At 38.2% G+C, this 22,718-nt stretch overlaps 2 protein-coding genes and 1 long non-coding RNA gene across 3 annotated transcripts in view; 2 read left to right on the plus strand and 1 right to left on the minus strand.

Annotated features, from left to right (window-relative positions):
• LOC135216181 (uncharacterized) overlaps positions 1–12,126 on the minus strand; it is a 98,744-nt gene extending 86,618 nt beyond the window's left edge. The window contains exons 1-2 of the long non-coding RNA XR_010314824.1: positions 11,875–12,126; positions 7,842–7,934 (exon numbers count right to left, since the gene is read on the minus strand). This is a non-coding gene — a long non-coding RNA (uncharacterized LOC135216181). The remainder of the gene's footprint in view (positions 1–7,841; positions 7,935–11,874) is intronic.
• Positions 12,127–13,071: 945 nt separating this feature from the next.
• On the plus strand, positions 13,072–15,963 carry LOC135216644 (putative nuclease HARBI1). Its single transcript, XM_064252028.1, has 2 exons — positions 13,072–13,503; positions 14,928–15,963. Exons 1-2 carry the CDS (start codon positions 13,072–13,074, stop codon positions 15,654–15,656), a joined length of 1,161 nt encoding a protein of 386 aa, XP_064108098.1. The 3' UTR covers positions 15,657–15,963.
• A 2,662-nt stretch (positions 15,964–18,625) lies between these two features.
• LOC135216645 (centriolin-like) lies at positions 18,626–22,192 on the plus strand. The gene has a single exon (XM_064252029.1). It carries the CDS (start codon positions 18,626–18,628, stop codon positions 22,190–22,192), a length of 3,567 nt encoding a protein of 1,188 aa, XP_064108099.1.
• Positions 22,193–22,718: the final 526 nt, after the last annotated feature.

The raw sequence follows: 22,718 nt of genomic DNA on the forward strand, positions 1-22,718 counted from the left end.
TTTTATATTACAAAAAATTCGATACAGATGAACATTGTGTGTCTATTAAATCTGGTGTCACAACATCTGGGTAACTGACACCGGACAATCCATAAAAATAATATATTTATGTACACAGGACACTGGGAAATAAATAGGTCAGGGGATTTCACACAGTACAAAAGGAATGTAATTCCGTCAAGTTTAATTTCTGACAAGAGAGGAAATGAAAGACCTCTAAGTCTGAGGAAAACGACATTGTGGCCCTTGTCCATGCGGTAATAAACCAGCGTATGTTGCCTGGACTATGTGGGAAACGCCTTGGAATTAAATCCAGTTAGCTATCAGGAATATAGGAATGGCTCGGTGATAAGACATGCTTAGAATTATCAGGAATATAGGAGAGGCTCGGTGATTAGACTGGTTTGGAATTCTCAGGAATATAGGAATGGCTCGGTGATAAGACTGGCTTAGAATTCTGAGGAATATAGGAATAGCTCGGTGATAAGACTGGCTTAGAATTCTCAGGGATAGGTATACGAATGGCTCGGTGATAAGACTGGCTTAGAATTCTCAGGAATATAGGAATGGCTCGGTGATAAGACTGGCTTGGAATTCTCAGGAATATAGGAATGGCTCGGTGATTAGACTGGTTTGGAATTCTAAGGAATATAGGAATGGCTCGGTGATTAGACTGGCTTGGAATTCTCAGGAATATAGGAATGGCTCGGTGATAAGACTGGCTTGGAATTAAATTGGAACTTCAAAAATCCAAGCGAAGATACAATGCTTTTCTACCCTGACGCTATTCCCTTGCATTTGAATACTTTTATCTATTTATTAAATCATTTTTTCTTTTTAACAAATGAGATCTCTTCTTTCTGTATCTCTCTTTACCTTCTCTTACTTCCTAATTTGCACTCTATTCTTTGGAAGCTTGAATTTCAAGTCAATAGGCTCTATGGTCTTGTTCCATAAGAGAGGTTCTGTGATGACCTAATATATCAGTGACAACCCATTTCTAAGCCTCCTCGGGAATTGGAAATCTTTGTGGCCTGCTATTCCGAAATTACTGTTATGCAGTACGCTCCTTTAAAATATCAATTACACTTTGCGGTCGAAGCGGATATGTAGCCATAAACAATAGTAAATTTTAGATTATGCTTACTTTCACATGAATATCATCTGGCTCCCTTACCAGTTACCAATGGAAACTCTTGCTTGCTGAAGCTGATATCACCCTAAGCAAGTCTAGTGAACGGAGGTACCGTAAAATGAAAGCAAGGGGTTGCAGCTAGGGGCCCAAGGGACGCTGCAAAGAACCTTAAGTAATGCCTGCAGTGCACCGCGTGAAGTGCACTGACGGCACTACCCCTACCCCCTTGCCACGGAGGTTGATAAGATACGGCCTTGATCTCTCGAACCAAAAGAATTCAGACTATCAAACATCAAACCCAAACAGTTTATGTCTAATATTTACTCTAACATCAAGTGATAGTAAAGTGGTTAATGATATAACCAAATTTTAAATCTGGGTCCAGTTTCGATTGATAAAATTATAATCACAAGTATGAATAATCAAATGATCGTTTAAATCATTCAGAATGTTGGTAATGCAGTATCTAGAGATATTCCATAAATACCCTGGTCATGGTGTATCTATTTGTTTGTTTGTTTTGTTTGTATGAGAGGGGGAGAGAGAGAGAGAGAGAGAGAGAGAGAGAGAGAGAGAGAGTTACAAGGATTAGGATGTCTCAAAGACTTGTTAGTCCATCCGAGGAGACATCGTGTGCTCACTTATCTCTAGGAGCAGCTTTTGCTGTGCATTCACGGTGTCCTAATGATTTTGAGAGAGAGAGAGAGAGAGAGAGAGAGAGAGAGAGAGAGAGAGAGAGAGAGAGAGAGAGAGAGACTACGAATCGCAATTGTAAATGGAAACGACCGAAATACTCTATGCATTACTGAGAGTGAAATTCAGATTTGGGAAAATCGGCCATCTCTTATACGTATTATCATGACAGAATCGACCACTATCACCGCTCCCTGCGGTATACAAAATACCGGCGAGGGACCGTTTGAACTAAGATTGATGTCTCCCACAAAGACACATTACCTCATTTCATTCTGGGAGAGAGAGAGAGAGAGAGAGAGAGAGAGAGAGAGAGAGAGAGAGAGAGAGAGAGATGGGTCCATCGGCAATTTCTCCGTTTAATCCCTCCGAATGCGTTTCGTAACGCGAGAATTTCAAATACTGTATTCAATCCCTTGCTTTTGTGTATATAAAGAGAATTTCGAATACTTTATTCCTTGCTTTTGTGCGTGTAAAGATACCAGCAATATACGTATATAAATGTTAATAAACTAAATACGTATATAAATGTTAATAAACTCCTGATGTTAATAAACTAAATTCATTAGATGTTATGCATCACACAATCACATCAAGACTGGAGGCTATACCAAGATCAAGGAATAGTGCTAATCTATATTCAATATTCTCCGTACTTATGCGAGACTAAATCGTTTCACAGCACTAGATCAAGTAAAAGACGATCACATACACACATTATATTATTATTATCATTATTATTATTCAGAAGATGAGCCCTATTCATGTAAACAACCCTACAGTAGCCAATGACTTTCAGTTCAAGCTTTTCAAAGAATATGGTGCTCATTGGGAACAAGAGAAGGTAAGGGAAAGTGCAAAGTTAAAAGATGCAACACAGAGAGAGAGAGAGAAGAGAGAGAGAGAGAGAGAGAGGAGGTAACTGAAACAAAACTGAAGACGAACCCATAATAAGTAAAACGACCAACTTTATCCTTGACATAAAATGCATTTATAGTAGTATAAACATATTCCAGGTGCGGTTTTCAGCAAGTTTGCTTAATTACAATCGTCAGTAGAAACGGATACAGTTTTCCCAAATGGAAAACTTCAAAATTCTCGCGGTTCATTTATATGAGAGACCTTGAGGGAACATGCACAGTGGAGTGAAAGATGCACAACCACACTCTGCATCTGCCAGTAACAAGAAACGGAAACGAAAGCACACGAAATGCTGTCAACGGCACAAAAGGCGGCAAACAAAATAATAAAGAGGGTTTATTCGCCCTGAAGAGGAGTTGCGTCACCTGCAGGAAAATTATAATGAAGGTTTTAATCCAGATTGCAAAATCCAATAATAGCACTATCAGTAACAGAGGTAACCTAAAGATAAGACAGTAAAAAGATCAGAACAGGAGAAACCACTTCTTTGCCATTTTTATTCATCCCTAGACCCCAGAGAGAGTCTTTTGAAAAATGATGAGTATATGAATGAAGTAGGAATTACTGGTAAGCCCAAAAATCTTCGTTTTTCTTTCCAATGAACTCCATACCCTTTGGAAGCTTGAATTCAAGTTTAGGCCAAAGCCCAAGCGCTGGGGCTTATGAGGTCATCCACCGGTGAAAGGATATTGAGAGTAGGTAAATTGTTAGGAGAGAGTGGATAGGAAGATGGTAGAAAAATATGAATGGAGGTAAACAGGAATGAAAGGGGTTGCAGCTAGGGGCCGAGGGGGCACTGCAAAGAACCTTCAGTAATGCCGACAGTGCATCCCGTGAGCTGTACTGTCGGCACTAACCCCCGTACCGGGTAAGGGAGTAATGCTTTCTAAAACTGTGGCGACAGCCAACTATCTTTCATGGTAGTTAGGAGTGAATCTTTTTTTTATTGTTTTACAATAGTTTTACGGGGTTAAACCACTGTAAAACATCCACCCTAGGTCTCCTCTTTTTAAAAACAGAATTCAGCTCCTACATTTAGGAATAACTCTCTTTCTAATTCATTGTTTGTATGGTGTTTTTACGTTGCATGGAACCAGAGGTTATTCAGCAACGGGACCAACGGCTTTATGTGAGTGGTTAGGTAAATAATCAACTTTTATTTTGTTTTATATATTGAATTTAATCTTTCAGATAACACGCTCCATTCTTTACAGTGCCTAGGCATCTCATTACCCAACCGGGTTACAGTCTTCAAACACTTTAGACTTTAATATCGTGAATTGATGGACTCATCGTCAGCAGCGACCTTCTCTGCATATAACAAACCTTCCAACACTAGTTTTACGTAGCCATGTCGATCTTCAAACGAAATAGCAAAATACTAAGGTGCTCAAAGTAACAGGAGATTGAATCGGTATTGGGGGAGTATATCTTAGTTTAACCAGACCTATGAGGTGATTAACATCAGCTCTCCTATAGAAGCTGGCCCGAAGCATTAGATTTTTATTTACGTGGCTAGGAACCAATCGGTTACTTGGCAACGGGACCTACAGCTTATTGTGGGATCCGAACCACATCGAGAAATGAATTTCTGTCACCAGAAATACATTCCTATGGCTCCGCGTTGGCATTGTGAGGAATCGAACCCTAACCCTGAGATCGGTAGTCGAGCACGTACGTAACCGACTCGGCCAACGAGGAAATATGATTGGGTTGGGGAGGAGGGGATCTGTTTAATACAAGATAATTCCATGATGATCTACGCCTTATTTCGTCTTTCAAATCAATCCGGCAATCACAGGTAACATACGAAAAAATCTGTTACTCATAATTTACTAACCACTAAATAATATTCCCTGTTACTTGATTCACGATATACGAAACTTAGGGCTGTCAAGCCAAGCACTGGGTCACCTCCGGTCATTCAACGGTTAGGACAATGAACAGAGGGAGTTGGAGAGGCTGGACAGCAAGCTAATGGGATTCAGAAAATAAAGATGAAGTAAACAGTTCTACAGGCGAAAGTGGAAGGAACCCACACAGTTGCACAAAGGAATAGTTAAGAGAGGTTTGGATAGCAAGGTGATAAGATTGAAGAAAGGTTCATATTAGAGATGGTCAATCTTGTAGAATAGAAAAGAATGCAGAATTTGTCCCAAAGGCCAAGCGCTGGGACCTATGACGTCATTCAGCGCTGAAAGTTTGAAATGTGTAACAGGAGGAAAAGCTCGCAGTTGCACTATTAGACGTTGGGAAATCAGATGGAAGAAAGAGAATATGAACGAAGGCAAAGTAAAAGGGTTGAAAGAGGTTGCAGCTAAGGGCCAAAGAGATGCTGCAAAGACCATTAAAATGCGTGCAGTGTAAGATGTGTGGTTCACTAACTGCACTAACCACCTACAAGGGGTGAGGGCCTCAATCTTGTAAGTCCCATCCTAAATTTATCTCCTTCATATAGCCCTACGTATGTCACGAGTTTTTTTTTTTTTTTAAGTTCTGCAATTAATATCTAGTAGGTATCACTAACAACCTTCATATTATTTTAATGAATACTCATAAGAAAATGTAAAAGCAGGTAGAAAGACCTTTTTGACATACAAGAAAACCATACTCAAGACATCAGTGAAATCGCAAATAAAAGAGACAGGAAAGAACACAATGTAGAGGCACACACTGTGATTTTAAGAAAAATGAAATAAAATTTTCTAGAAAGTTCAGTGAAAGTAAAGAGAGCAAAATGAGAAAGAAAATTAATAAAGTGATTGAACCAGAGGAGGGGAGGCGAGGGTGAAACGAATAGCCCAGAAGGTAGGGACAGAGGGGGATAGGAAATAGCGAATAATTGGAATTAGCTTTACAGAGCAATAACGCTGTTAATGGGAGAAATTATAACGGGTCTCCCTGGACAATGGCTAAAAACGAGCTTGTAAAGAATGCCTCCCAACATGGCCACTTTGAGATAATAGTTGCCACAATTCTATGTACCCTCGGCTGTGTATACCATTAATTCGAAATAGATAATACTGTTGATTCTAAACAGGAAAGACTCCAAAGAGTATTTCAAAGGCTGCAGTGCATGGAATGGCTACTCTACTCTGGTATGCAAACTGATTTTTTTTTTTTTTTTACAAATTCTAATTCTTGACAATGTAAACGGAAATTTCCTTTTCATTGCAAAGAATATAACAATGAAAAGGGTTTTCTCAGGACAAGACAAGGTTTAATAACTATAACAGCACAAGAATGTAGCCTTGAAAAGGATTCTCTCATGACAAGACAAGGTTAGAACTGTATCAGCACAAGCTCTACAATTGAGGATTATGTAACAGATAAAATATTGAGGAGTTACTATCATGCCCCCATGTTCAACATTCCATTTCTCTATGCAAAAATACTCATATATCCACATTATTAAGTGATGCCAAAATGTCATTACTGTAATCTCTCCCCCACCCCCCTCCCCAAATTTAATTTTTCAAAGACTAATACTGTACCTTTAATTAAAGAGTCACAAGCAATTAAAAACAGAGCAGATCCATGGAAAAATAAAAGCAAAGTAAAGAAACCACAAAAAGCAGTAATTGTCTACAGAAATTGCAGCTCCCAGCTTTTGATGATATGATCTGAGAACTTCTGATTAAGAAAGATAAAAGCATAAACAACTAGAGAGCGAGAAAGAAGATTCTTTAAGAGATACATCAGCTTTACCTGTTACATGTTATAGAAAAATGAACTGAGAACATTTTCATGATAAATTTGCATACTGATACTACGGTATTATAGCTTCTTAAGCAATACTAAGAAACTAACAAACAAACAGACATTCAACCCCACTGCTTGCTACAATAACCTAGACACATCATGGAAAAGTAATTAACACCATCTGCACGTGTATTAACCGATTTCCACGACAGAGGTAATGACAGTTTATTAAAGGGTTATTGAAACTCCATAAAGCATCAGTTAATCTGAATACAAATACCATAGTGAGCTTCCTGGCTTGGCTGAGCAAAGGTTATTAGAACAGTATTTCTCTCTCTCTCTCTCTCTCTCTCTCCATTACTCCCTTGCCCCTTATTCACTTAGTAACATGTGAACAAAAACTGAAGGTACAAGAACATAAAATATTGTTTGTAATAAGTCATTCTTGTGGGTAATGTAAAAGAATTAAATACCAAAAATAGTAAGATATTAATAAATTTTGTAATGAGTAAACTTTATAAAATTAACCGTTTTAATGCAGTTATGAAACAAGGCATCGGGTTTGTATGGCAAAGAAAAATACAAATTATCCAGAATCTGTTTCAAAGTTTTACATCTAAACAGCTCTTTCATTTCAGCACTGATAATGTAAAGGTGGCATCAAATTTCTCGTTGCACAGCGCAAAAAGAAAGTTAGGTCTAGCTAACACAAATGATCAAGGAATGATCAACACCATTAACACATCAAAAGCTTCTGGTTTATTGACAGTGTTAACTGCATAAACAAAGAACCAATAATTATTGTTAAAAGAGGGTGTTCAAATATGACTTCTTACAAAGACTAATGTCAAATTTCATTAACAAATAAAATAAATTATTAGACATATCCATACTGACCTCAATTCTAAGTAACTTTTAAAATTGCAAGAAAAAGTTATGGGCATAAGGTTAAAGCATAACACCCCAACCCCTTACAATTCTAGACAACTTTTATAATTGCATGAAAAAGTTATGGGCATAAGGTTAAAGCATAACACCCTACCCCGCCCCTTACAAAGACTAATATAAAATTTCATTACCAAATAAAATTATTAGACATATCCATACTGACCTCAGTTCTAGACAACTTTTATAATTGCATGAAAAAGTTATGGGCATAAGGTTAAAGAAAAACGTCCCTCCCCCACCCCCATACCTCCCACCCCGTCAACCACCATTACATAGGCACAGCTATACAAGAAAGGCAACAAAGAAAACTGTCAACCTACATGAACAGCACATCAAACAATGATACCCAAAAATAAAAAAAAGCCACATCACTGAGTATAGTACTGCTGTACATTAACTAATGGCATTCCACCCTTTTAACAGGAGACAAATGATTTCTTACCAGAAAGTATTCACTGTTGGCTAATTAATGGTATCCCCCATCATTTCAGTGAGAAGTTCAATGCTCACATGACACAAGTAAACGAAGCAGCTCCTGAAATTTATATAAATAATATTACACAATGCTATGGATACAGTGACTGAATCTTCACCATTTTAAAAAAAATGATAAAGAGTGACAAATAATGAGCATACACAAAAATGTTCACAACTAGACAACAGTATGATCTGTTTAACATAAAAGTTTATGTAAATAAAAACTATAGCACTCACCTATGGAAATTATATTTAATTCAGTAAGTGTTTCTACATGAAATTTTCAAGATTACATCTTATAATGAGCAGCCAACTCCTTGTCTACTTCAATTCTATTGCATTTAATTAAGATTTTTTTCATTAACATTAAAAATCTGTATTTTCTTTTGCTTAGTGATCCAAGGCTTAAATACGATATGGAAATGTGTGTCCATACACTTATAAAACCGTAATGGTAAATTATACAAAGGTTTCCTTTTTTAATTTCTAATGCTTTACCCAATATCCATCTTTAATTTTTCCTAGCAGAGCATTTAACCTAACATACCCCTTTATCTATTAGTTATGTAGTTAACCACAGTAAGAAACTGAAATTAGACAACCCCAAGGCAAATAATCAAAGATTCACGAGTGCAGCCTTACCTAACCTAGGGTGCCACATCCTACCTGGCCAAAGGCCCTGCAAAGGTGCTTTTAAATTTTTTTTAACTCCTTACACAAACCCCTAACTTTAATATTACGGTACTGTAATTGGGGACCGCAGGAAATTAGATTATAGGAGGGAGAGACAATAGAAAAAAGTCAAATTAGGGATGCTTCCTGACCTTTCCTGACACTAGGGTAAACAACCGACTGGACTGACCAACTCACTGACTACCGCTTTTTTGGCCACCCTCCGAAAAAGTACTTTAACACATCCCGACAATGGAGATGGTCATCAGTCATGAGTTGTTGGTGGTGACAGCAGGAGCTCAAGACCTCTACTCTCCTTTCGAAGTAAGTATTTTCTCCAAAGTTAGAAATTAAGGCCATATTTTAAGATTTAAATAGAGGGTAATGAAAAGTGTGGCCAACGCAGTGCACACTACCCCCATGACGCTTTCGAAGTTTTTACTTATAATTAAAAATGTTTAGAAGATTGACGCCATCTCGATGTTTGCAGAGTCGCTTGTCTCAATAAACTTCCCATTTCCTGTGCTAAATCCCCACACCACTTGTACCCATAGATGCTGGGGAACTTTCATCACAACAATCGTAAACACGACTTTCAACCACTACTTATCCAACGGAACTACAGCATTCTTTGCGGTGTTTTGCGCTCTTCAATTGTTTATCAGTGTTGTCAATTGGTATGTGTTTACCCTCCAAACTGGGTATAAGACTTACACAAAACCAGAGAAATAAGTGAAATTAGTATAACTATTTGTAGTATATATACATATTACAGCAATTTTATCATTACTGCATTACTATGACAACTAGAATTCATGGAAAGTTTGTAAATGCATCAGCGTATGTGTGAAGCTCCACTAGATTGGCAACGATGAGTCAATTTTCGTCGCGTCGTCTGCTCGTAAGTACATCAGAAATATTTGTAATTTTTCAGGGTTAATTTGGTTGCAAAAAATGGATAATAGACATGAATTAAATAAACATTTTGAAGTAACAGAGTAAAGTTAAACTAAATAATGAGTAAAGTAAACAATTAAGGGAATAAAGCTTTGCACCTCATAAACAGTGTAGTCGTCTGCTGCTCGTAACTGTGTTTGTGGAGTGAGTGCTTAGGAACCAGGAACAGCAACGTGGTTCAAGTGCAATTTGGAGTGAATTAAGACCAAAATGTGTATAATTACAATCAAATAAGTTTCAGTTGTGATGGCAGTAAGGATAAAACCAACGATTACAAGGTAAAAATGAATTTCAGTTCAAACCATGATAAAAAGTTTCATATTTTCACTAATATAGGCAACAAAATGTAGTTGCATTATGCTGATTACAACTGCAATCTTGAGTAAGATCAATAAACGTTACAAATATACGCTAACATTGTTCAAATGAGTGCTGGGAAGGCTGGGAAAGATGGTGGATTGTCTGTGGTTTGAACGGCTAGTCACGCAATTGCCGCCATATTGGATTTCAAAACTGCCTTGAAAACATATTTTACGAGGATCTCACATGCTTATTTTAGTTCGTATGGCGCTTTCATATATCACATTACGTTGATGAAACTTCAGTCTTTTGAATGGTATGCTTAAAGTTGTAATTGTATTCTTGTTTCACCAATTAAATATAGAGTGAATAAGGCCTGGCCACGCAATGACGATGGATCATCTATACACAAATGGCCAGCCTGTTGTGAGTCCGGAATTCATAACCACACCTAGACAGTTTAAATTATTGTGAAATAGAACTGCATTCTCACATAAATTAGAACCATGCATGGCTGACAAATAGGGCCTCCTCATTGCCTAAATTTTCATGAATATGCTGAATCTATAACATTGTTTATCATTCACTTTATACAATATAACAATAGGAATGAGCAACCACAGCTCCAACCCCCAACCTAGCCTAATCCTATGGTGATCAGAAAACCCCTATTTTTAGCAACACACACTTAATAAGTAGCCTATGCTAAACAGTTTTCTAAACCTGTACATCTAACTAAAAAGGTATCATTACATCAATGAACAGTCTTATCAGCACAGTCCTTGAATAAAAACAATTTTAATGGGAAAACTATTTTTCTTCAGTCCTATTAAAATCCTTGAAACATTGCTAATTGACAGACAAATGACATAGGCAAAAGACTTGTCCTAGTTGGGCAAGAGTTTAGTTCCTAGCCTTGCACAGTGCCTACCTGGTCATTAGGCAGGCTAGCCCAACCCAATTAGAGCCAAAGCCAAGTGGATAGGAAAGGTCTACCAAATTTTATTTGAAAAAAGAGCCTAGCCTATCTTAAAAGTAAACAGCAACTACTGATTTTTTGGAAGACTCCAGCCACCCATTTCAGACGACTCCAGCTAGTATAGCCATTTTTGCATGAAAAACAATTTTGGGTTTTTCGTCCAAAAATGGCTAGGAAATGATCAGGCACTAAAAGAACCTCAAAATGCAGTTTATTAGTTACAATTTTGTCAGTTTAGCTATGGAGTGGGGGGAGGGGGCCAGTATTGTCTTACCTTATACCTAAATCTTAATTAGGCCAGATTATAATTTTTTTCTCGGTTATTGTGCATTTGCGCTGGTTATGTATTAGAAAGAAATTTTTTTATGGGTTTTACCCCAAAAAATATTAATGATAACGTGGGAGTTGGCCGGAGTCTTTCGAAAAATAAACCTTTAACTTTACCAATTAACCTACTTAGCTTAGCCAACTTCTTTACCTACTACCTATCTCTTGTGTTTTCTATTCAGAGGAAAATTAAAATAGCTAGTTCCTTGCTTGGCTAGCTTCGACTAAACCTACTTACACCAAATATCCTTTGAATAGCAACGTGCATTATAATTATATTCAGTTCTCACAAAATAGCCCTAGGCCTCTGTAAAACTTTCTTGTTCATTATAACCTAGCCTAAAAATCAGGTTAGACAATACCAGCGTGAGGAAATCGGTTTTTATGACGTCTTTAGCCATTGTTCTGATTGAATGGTTGACAATTCATCCATCAATCAAAGACCATACTGCTAAATTAAGGTCGTGCTCGAGTACCCTGATGCAAGGGCGTGCTTGGGTATCTAGCCTACTCTAGTGGTTAGGCCTAGCCTAGCTAACATAAGCTATCAGAAATACATTTTCGAATGTTTATTAGATATAAGATCACAATAAATGTTAATGTTTAGGTATCTGTCAAAATAATAAGCATAAGAGGGATTAGGCCTCGCCAAAAAGGAGTCTTTTAGTTAGTATTATAAACATCAAAAGTATATAGCTATGGCGGTGTCACACATTATTCCATATCATTAACACAGATTAAAACATCACATTATATACTTTACCAGTGCTTTCGTGACAAACAACTCCTGATTTAACCAAATGGCATAAATCACTGATAAGAATCACTTAGAAAAACGTTAATACGCGACGAACACAACTACATCAACTCACTGAGCAAAACAATTTTCCAACTAAACCAGTGTCACGTGACTTAAGTAATAAGTAGAGCATTTGTACCATGGATATCTTCTTTGTATGAAACAATTGTTCGGAGAAGGTGGACGGGAAGATGGATGAATGAATATGAAAGAAGGTACGTAAAAAGTTAGTTAATTACGAGTTCTTAGGCAATACTTATATCGAAATGTCCATGGGGTCTACCAGTAGTACCTACCATTTATTTCCCGAAATTTTTTTCAAAATAATTCTCCAAAATTCGACCGACCTGACCCAGTGCCAAGACAAACAAACGGCTTCAATAATAAAAAAAAAAATATATATATATAGCTTTTGTTCTAATCTCGCTTATAGACAAGGCCCAACCATGAATTTCCGTAATTAGGACTCAATTACCGTAATGGAATTGGTCTTCAGGAGACACGTCAAGAATCGATGGTGGAATTGTATACAAAGATGAAGGCAGAAGGATATAGTCTCTAGGAGAGTATTTTATTATTATTATTCTACTTTCTTATTTAGTCCATTTTAGTTTCCTGTAAAAGAAAACTATTGTGCCGGCTTTGACTGCCCGTCCGTCCACCCTCAGATCTAAAAAAAATAAATAAATAAATAAATAAAAACTACAGAGGCTAGAGGGCTGCAAATTGGTATTTTGAGCACACACCCTCCAATCATCAAACGTACCAAATTGCAACCCTCTTGCCTCAGTATTTTTTTCATTTTTATTCCAGGTTAAATTTAGCCATGGATCGTGCATCAGCTGCGATCTCCGTACTCAGTACGTAGTACCTACACACTACACACTCCAGTCTCTGCCGGTCGTAGCTGATGGTTTTATACAATCATATGTTGCACAGAGAAATCAATTGCGCCGAAATCGGCGCATTATTTACTTGTTTACTATCCTTATTGAAAATTCTAAGAATGTCTGTTCCATTATTTGTCATTTCCAGAGCATCATTCTGTTTCCCGCCCTACAGACTGTCAAACATGTATGACCAACATGTTTGTTCATACACTGCCATAGACTGATAATATGTATGATCAAACGTCAGTACATTTCATTGAGGCGTGGAGGCATGAGCAAAAGGAAAGCTTGTATAGCTATTCTGCTGGCGCTTGCCAGCGAAGAAGTCGACGATAAAAACAAAAAGAGACGATTGTGGATGAAAGAGTGGTACAAGAAGAGATGTGAACTGTCTCATCAATGCCTGTTAAATGAGCTACTGGTATCATCACCTGAAGACTATAGAAATTACCTTCGAATGGACCACGACACATTTATGAACCTGCTGACGATGGTTTCACCAATAATTAAGAAAAAGACAACACAACTCAGAGATGCTATACCAGCAAGTCAACGATTGTTATGTACTCTCCGATTATTTCTTGCAACTGGAGATTCCTTCGAAGATCTGAAGTTTGCGTGCTGCATCTCTCCTCAGTGTCTTGGTAACATTGTGATAGAGACGTGTGATGCTATAGTGTCATCACTAAAAGATGTAATAAAGGTAAGGTAAAAAAAAACAAATTGATGAATGCTTATTTTATCATTTGCTCTTTTACAGTTGTAGGAAGCAGCTTATGAAATTAAAATAATATTTACCACAGGTGTAGGCAAATGTCATTGCATATCAGAGAGAGAGAGAGAAAGAGAGATAGAGAAAGAGAGAGAGAGGGAGAGTTTAAACAAAAATATAACAGTACTGTTTACCGTTATATACATAAAAACATAGTGTATGTAATTAATTACATGAATGTATGAGAAATAAATTTCACATTATGTAGGCTACTTATATTTCAGTTACTGGTACTCAGTCATATTAACTAAATTGTGGATCATTTAATAGATCCTCTATGGACCTATGTTCCTTGACAACAGGATGAGTGATTACTCTTACAGTGTTCATATGATCTGATTTTTGTACTGATCGTAAGAGTTGTGGTTCATTAATTTTCACCGAGTTCATGTTGAGTCTCCCGAGTCGGCCCTCATATAATATATCATTAATAGCTTTTCTAGCGTAAATTTGCTGGTTTTCTTCTAATTTTTTAAATTCCTCTGCCCAGCTCTGTCCTAATGGATCCACACCCTCGTCCTTTTCAAGGTGCTTACAAGCTAACTCTAGTAATTCTATTTTTTTTCCCCTCAGCAGCAACTTTTCTTTTCTTTGTGGATTTTTGTGTGTCACATCCAGAGGTCCCTGGTACCTAGAAAACACGGGGAATGGTTGAAAGTCAATTATTACATTATATATTGTGATAAACATCATATAAAATCTTAACATTACAGACAAATGTGTCTTGTGTCAAGAAATTAACTAAAGCACGGGTTTTCACTCTCGGGTTTCTGACAGGGACGGATCCAGGGGGGTGGTATGGGGGATGCATCCTCCCACTGGTCCAAAAAAAAGATTGTACTGAAGACCGACCCAAACTAAGCTTAATTAAACAGTCAGTGAGGATGTGATCCCCCTGCCCTCAAGCAAAAAAAATAAAAAAATAATATATAATATATAATATATATATATATATATAGATATATATATATATATATATATATATATATATATATATAGATGTATGTATATATATATTTAGAGATTTTGTTTGTGAATAAAAACAAAATATATATATAAATGGAAGATTTTCCTCCCCCCACCCCCCTCCCACAAAAAAAATTCTGGATCCGTCCCTGGTGGTTCGTGAACACCCAGGGATTCACAACATTTCCATTGGCATTTAGATGACTGATGAAAAAAAATATCTAAAAGTTAATTCTGCAGAGAAAAAAGAGAGAGAAAAAGGGGCCGGATTGTGTGTGTGTTCCTTTGATGATATCTTTAGTAGTATCATTCTATAATGAATTTGTAACCAAATTAACATTTAAGGGTATTATTTGGAAGATATTTATGTATCCTATTAATATTCACAGATACCAGAGAGCGAGGAGGAATGGATGTCAGTGTCTGAAGAGTTTGATCGGAAATGGGACTTTCCTCACTGCCTCGGAGCTATTGATGGAAAACATGTTAAAATTACAAAGCCATATAACTCTGGTTCTTACTACTATAATTATAAAGGTACTTTTAGTGTAGTTTTAATGGCTATAGTTAATGCCAAATGTCAGTTCCTTATGGTACATATAGGAACAAATGGAAGAGTCTCAGATAGGGGTGTTTATGGAAACACAAGATTTAGTCAGGACTTAACAGAGGATAAACTACACATTCCTGCACCAAGCCCTCTACCAGGAACAACTGATCCTGTTCCTTATGTTTTAATAGGGGATGATGCGTTCCCTCTGTTGGAGAATATCATGAAGCCATATAGTCATGCCAATCTTACTAAAGAACAACAGATATACAATTATAGGGTGTCACGAGCCAGAAATGTAGTGGAAAGGACCTTTGGCATGTTGTCATCTAGGTTTCGTATTTTACACTCGACAATCAATCTATCCCCAACTAAAGTGTCCAAAATAATCCTTGCATGTTGCTACTTGCATAATTATATGAGTGGAGATGGAGAACAATATGTAGAAAGTATCAGTAGAAGGCAGCTCATTCCTTTTGAACCAACTGTTCAACAGTCTTCATTGTCAGCCAAGGATGTACGCAATAAGTATTGTCAGTATTTCAATGGCCCAGGATGGATGCCCTAGCAAGTATGTAGGATCACATGGAAGTTATAGCTGAACTAGAATTTATATAGCTTGATTACATATTGTTTAGGGTAGCTGTGCATTATGTTCTCGTACATGGTACTCTTGTGCTTTACAAATCTAGCAAATTAGCTAAATATAGGTAATTATTTGTGCATTGTTGTAGACATACTGACAGTACATATATAATACATTCACGAACTCTAATACACTGGAAGCTACATTAATAATTATGTAGACCGCAACCATGATTTATTTATTTTCATTATTTGATGTACTATCATTAAGATATGTGATTCTCTACACTGACAATTACCATTATCTCTTGATAACATCAGGTTTATCAGATATAAATTGATACTACTTGGATATACTGAAAGTTGTATCTGTATCTACAGAGTGTACAAAAAACTACCTAAATATATATACATTGCATTAAATGTGTTTGAATATTTCCTCACCTCTTCATCAATGTCTATTGTAGATATCCCTTCTTCCTGAATTTCCTGGTCTCGGAGAAAATTTAGAGCACCGAAAAACCATAAGGAGGGTACATACATGTCTTCAGTTGCAGCACCAGATTTCTCACTTTGAACCACCTTTTTTAATTCTCTCCTGTAGCTAGTACGAAGAGAGTTAATTTTCTTTGGTATCATATTTGGGATGTGTTCTCTCAATTTATCAAGCAATTTTTGCTGACACTTTGCCTTTAGTGTCCTACTTTTGTATTCCTCACTTTTAACCTTCCAAAGACATGGAAATGATTGATAGAGTTCAATGAACTCTATCCAAAATTCTTGGTTATCTTGTGTGTTCGCCATGGTTGATGGTGACCAAATGAGCATGTATGATCAAACACCACTACAGACTCGTCAAGCATGCTGGTCAAACGTCTTGTTGGACAAGCTAGCTTCAAACTGCTTGTTCAATCCTTCAAACAAGCCTCTACATTCTCAAATTGGATTGTCCAACGCCAATTTGATCATACATGTATGATAGTCTGTAGGGCACTTTTGAAAGGTCACGTTAAAGTCGTCTTCTTCTTTTTTTGAAAATAAGTACAAGAGATTTCAAGAGGGCGACAAAATTAGACCCTTTTCGCCCATGTAAGTCTTGGTATGTATTTGAAATTCTACTTAACATCCTTAATTTAGCTACAGTGGTACGCAAAAGCTAAAAGTTTCGAAGCGTAACAATGTAGTACCAACATTCACACATGAGAAAAGGGTTCTGATTCTACCCAAATCTTTAACTAAAGACCGTGATTATTCGTATTTTTCAATATTATTTACTAACAAACGCGATGAGAAACCATCATCAGAATAATACTATGCTATCATAATGAGAAAAGAACTCTGCTTTATGGGAGAATGGCGTCACGTAGAAATGCCTAACATCCAGGGTTGGAGTAATTACACTTGAGGAAACGAATTACAATTACTTTCAAAAAATGTAAATTACATTTGGATATAGCGATTACATTACAATTACAATTATTCAACAACAAATCACAGCTGATTTCTGTGCGAGAGTAAACGCCCATCTTTGGCACAGGGGGCGAGCAAATCCAGCTAATTTATTTCTAGAATTGTATGTGATAGATGAGCGGAGGTCATATTAAAAGAGTATTTATTATATAGTTAGGAAACACTTAGACTGTGACCTTGAGTTCTGGTTACCTCACTATAGCAACCCATCGCTGCTAATGAAGCCCAAATCCTTACCACTTGAATTTCATAATTACAGTTAAATTACACATTATATCCTTCTGATTAATTCAATTACAATTACACGGAATTCTGTAATCAATTACATTTCAATTAAATTACAATTACTCCAACCCTGGATCTCACTAATAATCATAACAACAATATATCTGAGTCTAAAGGCCGCCACTAACGTTCAGTTATACCTGCACAGTAGGTCTGTGCAGGCAAAACTGAACCTGCTAACGTTCATTTATTCCTGCACAGGCATAACTGAACGTCAGGTAATGACTGACTTTTTTTTTATTATTATTATTATTTGTTTAAGCAGCCATTTCCGACTAAGTCCAATCGGCTGCAATGACTGACTTTAATAACGATAGCGTTCATGAGAGTTGAGGGCGATGTACGTGACAGAAATACTTCATTTTCCATCTGAAATTTCCGACTCTTTTGCCAAAACAAAGAACTATGAACTTCACGTCTTCGTTTTCACCCAGCTTTTAAAGAAATTCTATATTTCAGCGTAAATGTTTCTTCGAGTTAGTATTTAGCCATAGCACAAGGGCGAATACGTGTGTGTGTGTGTGTGTGTGTTTGTGTGTGTGTGTGTGTGTGTGTGTGAAAGAGAGAGAGACTTCAGAACACTAGACGGAAGCATGCATTGGAGCCTATAGCATAACGCCGAAGGAGACAATCTGGATCACTGGAGCCGAAGTCTTCAGATGAAAGGGAAATCTTCAGAAGACAGAGAAGTCTTCAGAAGCCGAAGTCACAGCTCATGGCTTTTTCTAAAACCACACATAAGACAAACCTCCAGTTGGGTAATTCGCAAGCATGTTTAACCATATTGTCGAATGTGTTAGCAACTTTGCTATGACCCAGCTCACTGCAGAGAGAATTCGGGATGTGTTGATCATATTGTTAGTCCTTATTTGTTGGTCTTTTGTCAGTTTCCTTCATGGAAACTGTTTTGTTGGACTGGTTGCAGGACTTGTGATCTTTGTCATGTCCCAACTCCCTGTGGATTTATTGTTGATCATATTGTCAGTTCTTCTTTGTTGGTCTTTTGGCGGTTTCCTTCATGGAAACTGTATTGTTGGACTGGTAGGAGGACTTGTGATCTTTTTGATGGCCCAGCTCCCTGCAAAGGGAGTTGTGGATTTATTGTTTATATTGCAAGTAGTCCTTTGTTGGTCTTTTGGCGGTTTCCTTCAGGGGAACTCTTTTGTTGGACTGTTCAGAGGACTTGCAAACTTGTTGATGGCCCAGCTTCCTGCAAAGGGAGCTGAGGATTTATTGCTTATATCGGAGGAAGTCCATCCTTCTTGGTTTTTTGGCAGTTTCCTTCGTGGAAACTGTTTTGTTGGACTGTTTGGAGGACTGGACAATCTTGAGATGGCCCAGGTCCCTGCAGAGGGACCTGAGGATTTATTAGTTATATCGGAGGAAGTCCTTCCATCTTGGTCGCTTGGCAGTATCCTTCAAAGGAACTTGTATGCCGGACTGTTGGGAGGACTTTTTGCAGTGTTATTCATATTATTCCTGAAACATCAGGATAAAAACTTGGCTTGCGAGACAGCAGTTAACGAGGAACTAAGGATTCCATGTAAGCTTGATAACTTGCAGGATAGTAATATAAATCTGGAAAAGGAAGTGGAGGAGGCTCACGAGAATATCTGCGACCTCCTCGAGGATAAGACCCAGATGGCTACAAAAGAGGATGCTCTTTTGCAGAAGATCCAGGATTTGGAAAAAGAGTTGTCTAATGTGAAAAATTCCCATGCTGAAGAGATCCGTGATCTAACCAAGGAAACTGAAAGGCAATTGAGGGAAGCAGAATATACCGTGCAAGTTTTGGAGAAGGAAAATAGAATTCTGAAAAAGATTAATGACAAAACCGAAGGCTTAATAGTTAAACAAGGAGAAGAGATAGGTTATTTGAACGCCCTCATTACTACAAAAGATTTAGCGTTGATGAATGACAGGCAGTGCATTGAAGAGCTGCACAAGAGACTGAAAAATCTTGAAGACGAACGAAAGCCACTCCAAGAACGCCTAAACGAATGTGAGTCTGAAAAAGTAAAGACTGCAGAGGAAATGGATGAGAAAATACATACGTTAGAAGACAACCTTGAATTTCATCTAAACGAAAGGAAGGATCAGATGAAAACGATGACAGGAGAGAAAGAACGGGATATGAGTGGCTTACATTTCCTAAGGATAGTGGATGAGGAAGTCACTAAATTAGAACATCTAATAAACAGCGCAGAATCTGATCTGGAAACTTGCAGACCACAGATGAGTGAAGACGTACAAGGAAAAGTCTTAGCAGCCATGGGAAAAGCCCGCCTCCTCATTGCTCAGAAGGTGGAACAGTTTAGAGGGCTATGTCAACAAAATATTGATGGGCCCAAAGGTGAAGAGCCAGCTATAATGGATGCAGATCTGGCTGGCTTTTGGGACATGGTGTCCATCCAGGTGGATAATGTACACCACCTTTTCAAAGAAGTAAATTTTCTTAAAACTAATGGATGGAAAGAGGACCTAAATACACACACCACTAATAATGTCACCGAAGCGCCTATGAAGAAGAAACCAGTGAAAGTTATGAAAAAAGCTATGAAGAGTTGCTCTGAGGAACAAAAGGCAAGAGACGAGGCCCGTAAGAAGCTACTAGAAGAGAGACGTAAGGCAATGAAGGAGGCAACGAAAACAAACAGCAGCACAGATGGAGTGGAAATTCGTGTGACAGAAGAGAAAATGTCTCATTTGCAGGAAAATTTACCAGGTCAAAAGGACGACAGGACAAAGAGCGATGAAGGTGGCCCAGTTAATGAAAAAACAGAGGAAGTTGAAAAACAAAAGGAAGGCCACCATTTCTTACAGTTAGTTGACAAAGAAGTTTCTGGAATACAAGACCTGATAAATAATGCTGAATCTGACCTGGAAACCTTCACACCACAGATGAGTGAGGAGGTACAAGGAAAGATCCTCGCTGCAACAGGAAAGGCGCGCCTCCTTATCTCACAGAAGATAGAACAGTTCAGAGGCCTTTGTCAACAGAATATTGATGGGCCCAAAGGTGACGAGCCCGCTATAATAGCTGAAGATTTGGCTGGCTTTTGGGACATGGTGTTCATTCAGGTAGAAGAAGTTCACGAGCTTTTCAAAGAGATCGGTGATCTTAAAACTAATGGATGGAAGCAGGACCTAAACACACAGACCACTAATAATGTCACCAAAGGCCCTGCAAAGAGAAAACCAGCTAAAGTTACGAAAAAGCCTATGAAGAATTGCTCTGAGGAACAAAAGGCAAGAGACGAGGCCCGCAAAAAACTACTGGAGGAGAGGCGTAGGACAATGAAGGAGGCAATGAAAGCAAATGGCAGCACAGATGGAGTGGAAATTCTAGTGGTAGAAGAGAAAATGTCTCATTTGCAGGAAAATTTGCCAGGTCAAAAGGACGACAGGACAAAGAGCGATGAAGGTGTCCCAGTTAATGAAAAAACTGAGGAAGTGGAAAAACAAAAGGAAGGCCACCATTTCTTACAGTTAGTTGACAAAGAAGTTTCTGGATTACAAGACCTGATAAATAAAGCTGAATCTGACCTGGAAACCTTCACACCACAGATGAGTGAGGAGATACAAGGAAAGATCCTCGCTGCAACAGGAAAGGCGCGCCTCCTTATCTCACAGAAGATAGAACAGTTCAGAGGCCTTTGTCAACAGAATATTGATGGGCCCAAAGGTGAAGAGCCTGCTATAATAGCTGAAGATTTGGCTGGCTTTTGGGACATGGTGTTCATTCAGGTAGATAATGTTCACGAGCTTTTCAAAGAGATCAGGGATCTTAAAACTAATGGATGGAAACAAGAACAAAATACAAAGACGACTAATATTGTCACCAAAAGCCCTCCAAAGAGGAAACCAGTGAAAGCTATGAAAAAAGTTTCGAAGAATTGCTTTGAGGAACAAAAGGCACGAGACGAGGCACGCAAAAAATTACTGGAGGAAAGACGCAAGGCAATGAAGGAGGCAATGAAAGCGAAACTAGCTCAACCTGATGTAAATGGTGGCATGGATGGAGTGGAAATTCTGGTGTCAGAAGAGAAAATAACCCATTTGCAGGAGAATACAACAGGTGAAAAGGAGGACAAAAGGACAAAGGGCGATGAATGTGCCGTAGGTAATGAGAAAATAAAGGAAGTGGAAAAACTAAAGGAAGGCCACCATTTCTTACAGTTAGTTGACAAAGAGGTCTCTGGAATACAAGACCTGATAAACAATGCTGAATCTGACCTGGAGACCTTCACACCACAGATGAGTGAGGAGGTACAAGGAAAGGTCTTAGCAGCAACAGGAAAGGCGCGCCTCCTTATATCGCAGAAGATAGAACAGTTCAGGGGCCTATGTCAACAAAATATTGATGGGCCCAAAGGTGAGGAACCCACTATAATAGCTGAAGATTTGGCTGGCTTCTGGGACATGGTGTCCATTCAGGTGGATAATGTACACCACCTTTTCAAAGAGATAAGTGTTCTTAAAACTAATGGATGGAAAGAGGACATTTATACACAGGCCACTCATAATGTCACCAAAGGCCCTGTGAAGAGGGAACCAGTAAAAGTTACAAAAAAGGCTATAAAGAGTTGCTCTGAAGAACAAAAGGCACGAAATGAGGCCCGTAAGAAACTACTGGAGGAGAGACGCAGAGCAATGAAAGAGGCAATGAAAGCTAGACAAGGTCAACCTGATGCAAATGGCAGCAAAGGAGATGTGGAAATTCTGGTGGTAGAAAACAAAATGACCCATTTGCATGAGAATTAAATAGAAATTTATCACAGCACAGTTTGATGACTACGGGGTTGAATACCTCGAGTAAATTGGGAGAGGCTTTGTGTTCCCCAAGCACGAGTCCCTCCTACAATGCTCTGGGTCTCCAACCCAACAATCATCAGGTCAGCCAGTGGCTCATTCACAATACCTTCAAGGCAGTCTAGTGAAAAATACATATTTTGCAGTAGGCCATGGCTGCATATGCCCAAAAGGGCAAAAGTAATTTGTCACAGACTGGATCAATGGCTGTGCGGTTGAATACCTCGAGTAAAGTGGGAGAGGCTTCGTGTTCCCCCAGCACGAGTCCCTCCAACAATGCTCTGGGTCTCCAACCAAATAGTCATCAGGTCAGTCAGAGGCTCATTCACAATGCCTTCAAGGTTCCAGTAAAAAATACGTATTTTGCAGTAGGCCATGGCTGCAAATGCCCAAAGAGGCAAAAGTAATTTGTCAAAGACTGGATCAATGGCTGTGCGGTTGAATACCTTGAGTAAAGTGGGAGAGGCTTCGTGTTCCC

The sequence above is a fragment of the Macrobrachium nipponense genome, chromosome 6 (assembly GCF_015104395.2).
Source record: "Macrobrachium nipponense isolate FS-2020 chromosome 6, ASM1510439v2, whole genome shotgun sequence".
NCBI classification, from domain to species: domain Eukaryota; kingdom Metazoa; phylum Arthropoda; class Malacostraca; order Decapoda; family Palaemonidae; genus Macrobrachium; species Macrobrachium nipponense.